We start from the raw sequence: 9,512 nt of genomic DNA, 5'->3' as shown, positions 1-9,512 counted from the left end.
CAAATTGCATAAAAACGTAACGTACTTTAATTTGATTCTTATTTTAGGTAACGTATTTTCAAAACTTCCATTTTCGTATCTAAAATGTAAAGTTTTAAACATTTATGTACCCACGTAACCGGTTGTAAACTAATTTTAGATTAAAAAAATTCATGTTACATCAGCAAATAATACTGAGTTGGATACCACATCACTCGCCACATCAACATGATAACTGGTTAATGCTTCAAACGGTTACCCGAGTACTTAAATGTTTAAAACTTTACATCTTCGGTACCAAAATGAAAGTTTTGAAAATATGTTAACTAAAATAAAAACCACTTTAAAGTAAGTTACTTTTTCATCCACTTTGTGTTATATTTTTAATTAAAATAAATTTCATCAATATTATTTTTTAAATGTAAGTACTTTTTTGGTATATTTGTTTTATTTTATATAATTTAAGTATTTTTTTGGTTCAAAAAATGTTTAGAGATTTTATCGTTCAAAATATGAATGTTCATTGGCTTTTTTTCATACTTTTTCCATTATTTTACTACGTTAATTAATTTTATAGGGTATAAGAATGTATATAACATGTTTTAAAAAGTTTAAGAAATTGTTTAACAGGTTTTGAAATATCCAAAAACTTATTTATTCTAAAAAATTATTTAAATATTTAATCATTACAAACACTATATTAATTTTCTTTTTAGACTTTTCCCATATTATTACGTTGTTACCGTCTCTTACATGGGTAGAGTATTGCGCACTTGCATGCTGTGAAATTGAAAAACCAAAAATACCCCTCGCTAGAAACCCTAGTCATTCACCGTTGCCGGTCACTCCCTGCAGTGCACTCTCGTCTCTCCGGCCGGACGGCTCTCGAGAAAGCTTCAGTCGTGGCCTCTTCTTCTCCGTTATTGCCGTCTTCTCTGCCTTTTATTTTTCTTCAATTAATGCTCCCGTAGGTGCTCGTTTGACCGTCGGTAAGGTTGCAATTCACAGTTTCATATTGTTGCAATTAGGTCGTCTTATTCTCAATGTTTCAATGGACATGCTCCTCTTTGGATTCGTTTCTGCTTGCTGCTTTTGCTACTTTTTAGTAGTTTGGATTTGATTTAGTTTCATTATTAATGGAAAAATGACGATGGATGAACGAGCACAGCACAAAAAGTTGTTCTGTTGTTGTTATAGTAGTTGTGATCATTAATGGCCCTGTTTGATTGTTTGGTCTTTTCTGCTTCCGTTTTTGTGTTTTACTTTGTGAGTTTGAATTCGGTTGCTATTTTATGGGTGATTTAATTCTGTTATGTTTTGTAGTATAGTGCAATGAGGTTTTTCCTTTGATAAAATTTAATCATCATGAACCTCAATTTATTACTTTTTATCTGATTTCGTGAATTTTGATCTGTTAGCATCATCTCATAATGCCTTATGCTGCTACTTTACAGAGCCTCTCAAAGTCGGGGTCATGAAGAAGTATCAGAGACTGTGAAAGAGGATATTGGTATGAAGCAACATTGGATGGTTAGGGCAATCTCCAAAACCCTAACCCTGATTCCAATTCCGTTTCATTCATCTCGTGCTTCCTTTTCCTCCCCTTCTTCGAGTTTCGCTCTCAAGAATGTTACTAGGTCCAACTTTGAGTTGTCTCTTGCTGACCTTCGTCGTCACGTCAGAGACTCGGATTTTGTGTCAATTGACTTGGAAATGACTGGAGTGACGAGCGCTCCTTGGAGGGAGTCATTTGAGTTTGACAGATTTGATGTTCGTTATCTCAAGGTGAAGGACTCTGCTGAGAAGTTTGCAGTTGTTCAGTTTGGGGTTTGCCCCTTCCGTTGGGACTCCACCAAGCAGTCATTCATTGCCCATCCGTTAGTCTTTTTTTCTTTACGCTTACGTTGCCAATTTTTTTAAAAATAACATTCTATAGACAGAATTTTACAGTATGGGAATAACAATTTTATGATTTGCTTTGAAAATGAGAAATGAGGGATGGGGTAACTAAGAAATGGGTTAAAAGCTTGAAATCCTGCTCTACCTGATGGTCAGATTAATAAATAGGTAACTAAGAAATGGGTTAAAAGCTTGAACTTGAGTTCTTTGTAACTATTGTAACCTGACGTTATGAGTTCTTGTGACAGGCACAACTTTTACATATTTCCCCGTCAAGAAGTTGGAGCTTATGACCCATCTTATGAGTTCCTGTGCCAGACTGCCTCAATTGATTTTTTGGCAAAGTACCAGTTTGATTTCAATCTGTGTGTAAAAGAAGGTATTTATTTTATCCCTTAGGTTATTTCTTATGAGTAGCATGCTGGTTTTTTATCCAAAATAATGAATTTCAGATAAATGTAGTTCCCAGATAAATTGGAGGTTTTGTGATCTTGCTAAGGGTCTACCTTAATATCTCTGGTCAGGAAGGCTGAAATTATTTCCTTGCTAAAATTGAAAATACCGACTATTTAATCATCAATAGTGTTTTGTTATTAGTAATAGAAGTATGATGCTAATTGACTCACACAAATGGAGGATGATTGGTAATGTCAAAAAAATTCGCTTTGCATACATTTGACATTAGAGATAAAAGATCCGGTTTCAACTGTTTATAAGGGTGCATAATATGTTAGGGTCAGATATTGCATAAGCCTATCACCCTAGCTAAAAGGATGCTAAGATAAGATTGTGCATTTGTTATTTTACAATTATTTTTTTGCATAATATCTTTATCTCTTCTTTGCTCCTTTGAAACTGTTGGAAGCATCAAAATTATAGGATTGTTATTCTGAATATTTAGTGTTTGTTCCTTGACTTTTGTCTCTTAGCGGCTCATAGAATTGTTATGCCTCGTTAAGAGTAGATGCTTGATGGGGGATGGGGGTAAGTCTACAATTTTTTGTTACTCCTTAAGCGACTCTTTATTGCTTGGATTACTTAGGGCTTCTTGATCAACTGCATAGGAGTTGGTGTCCCTCGAAGCTCAAATTATCAAGACTTTTCTCAAGTTCGACGGAATCTTTATAGTCATTCCGAGCAACTATTATAATGGAACAGAAACCAGTTGTTTAGAAATGTACTTTTATTAAATTTTCATATGTCTACATAATAGAAAATTGATTGTCTTGTATATTCAAATGAACAGCTTAAACTTCCGTTAAATCGCCACCTTAGGCGATTAGTGCCAGATGACCACTCGACCGCATAGTTCCGCTCAACGCTTTTAGAACATTGTTCATGAACCTTTATTATTAGATGGTATAGTTTTATTTTAGTTTTATTATGTACTACAAAATCCATTGTGGTAGTTTATTTGCACCCGTTTTTTGAGCTTTTACAACCTTGGGTAAATTCAGGAATATCTTATTTATCTAGAGCACTAGAAGACGCAGCTAGATTACACTTACATTCAACACATGAAGATGAGTTATCAGAGTCACCATGCACAACCAAAGAAATTAAAGATGTTCCATTGGTTAGAATGGCAGATATTCTTTTTGTGGAGAGAATGAGGAACAAAATCAGTGAATGGCATGATGACCTGTTACAGATTAGAAATAGAAGGTCCAGCCAGATTCCAGAAGACTCTAATGACTCCATGAATCAGTTTCAGACCATCTTTTTTAGGATGCGTCCAGCCATCAAACTGAATGGATTCACTTCCCGCCAGCTAAGGTTGATTAAGTCGGTAATGTTTTTTATATATAAATCTTGAAAACTAATTTGCACATGTTTCCTAATCATTATAACTTTGTTTTGTAATATATACATCTGTTTTGTAATTATTTCCATTATAGCTTTATTGGAAGAAATTCAGAAAAGCATTTACTATTGTCTTATGCATTGCTGGTCTATGCAGATCTAAAATTTAGAAGTTACACCTTAAATCCTTGACAAGAGCTAGCTAAGACTCAAACTGATATGATAGACAACTGCGATGAGAGTATTAGGTGTTGTTTGGTTTCTCTGATTCTGACGGGAGCTAAAGGAATTGGAAGGGCCAATTCTGTTGACCAAATTCCATTCTGGCGTTTGGTTCATTTTTTGAATGACGGACCTATGAATTCCTCTATTTATGATTTTTTTCATTTAATTTTAACTTGCAAATGTGTTAACATTAGTATCATGGAATTTGCAACATTTAAATTGGCACATAATTTAAGGAAATTGTGTGACTATTTGCGATATTTAAAATACCATTCAATAATGACAAAACAATAAACTATTACCACTATCATGAATTTAATTATAAACGGGAATAATGGAAAGTAGGTAATTTAACATGAAAACTTATGGGGTAAAATGTTGCAATTTTCATTGGACATTCAGGAAAAGGTAAAAATGTTGCAGTTTTTATTGGATATTTGGAAAAAGGCAAGCGTTGTAGTTTTCATGGGAATGAGGGAATACTTGATATTGATATTTTGCAGGTTATACAAAAGAGCTTCAAAGATTTAGCTTACATCCGTGTAAATGGTGCTTCATGTTTAGAACAATTTATCGTCTACACAAACTCCAGAAGGGACCTAGAGTTGCTTATGGTAAGATACAAGTATTAATATTAAAATTTGTGGAGCTTATTATAATCTTCCTTTTGTTTCAAATGTACAAAGTTAAACTTCACATTGCATGTTCCAACCACATACAACAATATTGGTAAAAGGAACAAGTATTAAATCATTATTTTCATTCCTTTTTGTAGTACAATTTGGGGAGCAATCTGTTATGTCTCTCTGATTCTCTACTGTGCTACATATTATTTCTCATAGACGAGCGTGTTAAGTACCTAGTTCTTTTTTTCCTTGGACCTGGAAGTGATGATCTACATAGCATGGATTGCAATTTAGAGCAAGTCAGAATAATCCTTGTTAGGAACTTCAAGGGACTGCACCTAAGATAGACTTTGCAGTTTGGTTTGGCATTGACGCGTAGCTGCACACTCTCGACAAACCTTAACCACGTTCTTGAGAGCATTAAATGCTATATCAGGAGAACTATGGTCTTTCAAGTTCTGTGTGCATGTAGTAGCATGTTGTGGCAATACAAAAATATTATGGAATCGACAACTAGAGTGAAATGATTTAAAATAACATAGGATAATTATTGGAGTTTTGATTGTATGAATATCATCACTTTTCTACATTATCCAAAACATGAAATTTGGTTTATAATGTACTTATTCGTGCGTGTTTGAATTTTTGTAAACGGTGTGGTTGCTTCAAGGAGGTCCGTGTCTCAGTTCTCTTCTGGTCTTAAATAGCACTCAGTAGGATATTGTCGTACTGTTTATAAAATCTGTACCACCTTATGCAGAAAGAGGTTAAAGGAGACCTTTGCAAGGAAGCAGAGATGAAGATTGGAGCTGCCATTGGCTTTCGGCATGTGATTGACCTCCTTTCCTCCGAACAAAAGTTGATTGTTGGACACAATTGCTTTCTTGGTAGGATGACTTTTGGAGGCTGCTTCTTTCAAAAAGATGATTCAATTGACATACAACTAATCTTCTGTCTATTGAAACAGATATTGCACATGTATGTAGAAAGTTTGTGGGTCCTCTTCCTTCGAATCTTGAGGAATATGTAACCTTAGTTCAAAAGAACTTTCCATACATAATTGACACGAAGATCCTCCTGAATGCAAGTAATGTATTGCAATTAAAGATGAAGAAGAGTAGCACTTCACTGTCCAAAGCTTTTGCCATTCTCTGCCCACATATTGCTTCTGGTGTCAGCAGCTCTGGCTTGGCTCCTAGTTCTGTCACAGTTGAGGTTCAAGTGGATGATATGAGGTATGTTTTTCCTCTGGTATTTGAATGATATGGATTTGCAAATGTGATTGGCTTTATTTGTTCTTTACATTCAAGATTTAATAAATTTCTAGCTCATCACTTGGTGATTTATCTGTGGTATGTTTCCCTGTAGTATTTGAATAATATGGATTTGCAGATGTAATTGGCTTCATTTGTTTTTTACATTTAAGATTTAAATTATTTTTAGCTCATTATTTGGCGATATCTGTTGGATTCATGCCATGGTAACACAGTTACTTGCTTTATCATGTCTAATTTACAAGGAAATATTACATGCTTCGTATGCTGTCTGCATTTCTGTTGCCCTGTTGGTGACATTTCAAATCGAAAGCAAATGTTCCCTTCATTTCAAATGTAAGGATGCCTCCATTAGAAATTCTTAAATGAACAAATTGCTCTTTTTGGAACATAGACGGTAATATAAACCTGTTTCTTGTTCAAAGATGCGTTCATATTTTAGAAGGATACATTTGCATGATTTAGCCACACAGTTTCCTCCACGCTTGCAAACTGTTCTATTGCCTAGGTTATGGTTAGTGGGGTGGGTTGACAAAATGTCAAAACTATGTAGGAGCGCGAGCAAGGTTTTAGAAGGTGGAATCGGGCCTTGGGCCGTTTTCCCTCAACGTGGCCAGGCGTATGCCCCAAGGCAGAAACATACATATACCAAAATATGTATATAACCACACAAGTATATGTATACATTTATAAACAATATGTATAATACTAAATTACTAAGGGCGTTGGTGCAGTGGTTCTTGATAGAGGAAAGAGTGAACCGTGAGATAGGCTGAGAGGGTGTGGAAAAATTGGTTGCTTGGAGGAAGAGGAAGGGTCAACCCACACATTGGGGCCATTGGGCTTTGACTTTTAGTTTCTTAAAATAAAAGACACTTATACTATAAAGAGAAGTACTACTATTGCCATAAAGCTTATAAAAAAGCCGCAAAAACAATTACCGAAGCTGATCATCTGAGGTGTACGCCTTGACAACGCCTCACGCCTCGCCGACCCGCCTCACTAAACCAAGGCCTCATTCAGGGTCCAAGAGGCGCTGCCTCAGGTGCGATTTTGGGCTGCCTCGTCTCGAGGCGTGCGCCTCAAACGATTTTCAAAACCAATAGCACGAGAAATAGAGGGGGTTTACAACAGGGATTATTATGTATCATCCATAACTGTTGCAACCAATATAAGCATTATTGTCATTTTATCTGATTACGTGTTGCATTAAGAATATGTTAAACTCAACTTGCAGATCATCAAACTGGAACTCTGGAGCTAAGCATGAAGCTGGTTATGATGCTTTCATGACAGGGTGCATTTTTGCCCAATCATGCAGTCATCTTAATATTGATTTCAGCTCTCACTCAATGTTGATGAAAGAAGAGAAGCTTCAAAAGTACATCAATCTTCTTTACCTCAGTTGGAGTTGTGGAGATATAGTTAACATAAAAACTGGTGGAACTACAACAGAATCTTCAGCATTTAACACTTTCAAAATCCAACCAACAAAGATTTTGTTTCCAAATATTGCCATAATTTGGGGCTTCCCGTCAAAGCTCAAGGCAAGGGAGATAAAAGAATCTCTTTGTAAAGTTTTTGGGTTGACCTCAGTTACATCCATCTACCACTTGGATAGGACTGCTGTGTTTGTTCAGTTTAACAAGTCCGAATTGGTTTCTGATTTTCTGGAACTGAAATCGAGACTTGAGAAGAAGAATGATGCTATTTCTGTTTTTCACCCCCTTTCAGAACTTCTGGAAGGTGGAAACACCCGTGCTGCCTCTTATGAGGTATACAAAGAAATTTGTGGTTCCCCCATTTCGAAAGTCCTGTTTGCTGATCAAGCTGAAGCTGTTGGTATTAATTTGAACACCAAATTGTTAGAAAATAAGGTCCAAGAAAATGGTTCGTTTGCGAATTCACAATCTCCAATTGATACCAAGACAGCAGACATCAAACAACCATTAAAGTGTACCTCAGGTAGCAGCAAGTTTCCTAAAGGAGAAATGCTAGATATTGTATCCTGCTGAGACTCATATTGGCATGTAAGTTCCAAACTCTTGAACTCGACACTTTTTTTTAGGAGGCTAATATTGCTATCAGCTTTAAATTTTGGCTTAAGTTATTTGGTATTTTGTTTTCATAGCTGTAGATGGCAATATGGCATGTTATGACTCTACTGTTGTGTTTTCATGCATTCCTAGAATTTCAGATCTGGTATAAAACAAGTCGAAAAAAGAATCATCCAAGTTTTTAAACAATTAACGGATGGCTAGAACACAATTATAAAGAAAATATACTGCAAGAATCCAAACATAAACTGTAATTTAATACTGATGATGTTCCAATACGTGTTTAGTTATTATAGATGATAATTCAATATATACGATCACTGTACCAACAGAAATAAAGAAAAGGACCAATCTCCCATCGCAAAATCACATTAGTTGTAATCTGTCTTCTGTGAAATTAACCCAATTGTTAATATCCCCCCCCTTCAAAGTGTCACTGGGCTGTCAACCTAGTAGCTGTAGTTCGTCTTACGTGAATTTGTAGCAGGAATTTTGAGTTGTTGAGTCATACATGGGTCATGGGACAAGTGTATGGGTACTTTGTTTTCCTATGCTATGAAAAGATCCTTAGTGTCTTGAATTCCAAAACCGATTTGGAAATGAGAGGAGTCAGCCTTTAATCATGTATGTTGACAAGTTAATTGTAATTTATCCAATGTAGAGACTATAAGTTCTAACAATAAAATAGTAAAAGCATTTATATAAAATTTTGTATTTATTGAATTTGGATCACATTGCGTTGTATGGTTACAACCCTCCAAATAGTCTCTTACGAGCTTCTATTTTTTGATCATTATTGAGTTTACAAGTTAATTGTAATTTATCCAATCCGGAAGTAGTGTCCGGTCCGTGGAAGAACCGCGACGTACACAGACCTGTCCTCTACCCCAAGAAAGTGGGGTCAGAAGTGTCTTTTTATCCCTTTTATGCTTCAACCGGTTAGGACTCAAACGTGGCGTTGTGGATGCAGGTGCCGGGAGTTCTTGCAAGCTAATGTGAAGAAATAACAAACAAGTTTCGTGAGGTGAAGCAAAGCTGTATGTAAATGGTTCAAAACTCATAAAAAGAGACGGAGGATTCAAGGAAGTGATATTGAAGACAATAGTGTTGCAAGTGTTTTACTGGTATGCCGAAGCAGTATGGTCTTTTTTTTTTTCCGTAATCGGTTGTCGAAATTCAAGAAAATAGTGTTTTACAAACGAACGAACCGTTATATGTGCTCTTTGTCACATCAAAACGTCAAATTATGACGTTGGTTAATCGTTAGCCTAAGACCGAAGCAAAGACTAAATTAAACGAACCCAAGGAGTGGAATCTGGAATGTATCCAGATCTGTCCTTTACTTCAAAGAATCAAGGGGTTAACACTTACTGCGTAAGTGCTTACCTGTAAGAGTCATTTACCTTAACCAAAAGGTTTGTGGCGTAATGGTTGAGATCCCCATTGATAGAATATCTCATCTGCCCAGAGTTTGATTCCAGGCGTATGCACCAAATCTGCCCACATTAGGATTACTTGTCTACGGCTGATCAAATTTGATAAAGGGTACCTGTACCCGAAACCGACACAGGTGGGTTGGGAAGAGGAGAGATCAACGACGAAGCTACTAGCTACTAGTGGCCAATAAGTTTATCAGAACTGATTTCTTC

General features: G+C 36.0%; 1 protein-coding gene across 13 annotated transcripts; it reads left to right on the top strand.

Annotated features, from left to right (window-relative positions):
* The first annotated feature begins 754 nt into the window (after positions 1-754).
* Positions 755-9,184, top strand: LOC112507317 (poly(A)-specific ribonuclease PARN). 13 transcript variants are annotated; one of them, XM_025111853.1, is made up of 10 exons: positions 810-968; positions 1,434-1,489; positions 1,662-1,856; positions 2,127-2,257; positions 3,336-3,667; positions 4,410-4,520; positions 5,293-5,419; positions 5,500-5,767; positions 7,044-7,836; positions 8,834-9,183. In XM_025111853.1, exons 3-9 carry the CDS (start codon positions 1,693-1,695, stop codon positions 7,819-7,821), a joined length of 1,911 nt encoding a protein of 636 aa, XP_024967621.1. In that variant the 5' UTR covers positions 810-968; positions 1,434-1,489; positions 1,662-1,692; the 3' UTR covers positions 7,822-7,836; positions 8,834-9,183. The 13 variants fall into 13 exon arrangements, with proteins under 13 accessions (XP_024967619.1, XP_024967625.1, XP_024967618.1 ...); XM_025111851.1 differs by having other exon boundaries at positions 755-973; positions 1,434-1,856; XM_025111857.1 differs by having other exon boundaries at positions 802-968; positions 1,434-1,764; positions 8,834-9,184.
* Positions 9,185-9,512: the final 328 nt, after the last annotated feature.

Source organism: Cynara cardunculus (assembly GCF_001531365.2).
Source record: "Cynara cardunculus var. scolymus isolate 2C chromosome LG 2, CcrdV1, whole genome shotgun sequence".
Taxonomy (NCBI): domain Eukaryota; kingdom Viridiplantae; phylum Streptophyta; class Magnoliopsida; order Asterales; family Asteraceae; genus Cynara; species Cynara cardunculus.
The sequence above is the reverse complement of the archived record's forward strand: the minus strand, read 5'-3'. Positions and strand labels throughout refer to the sequence as shown.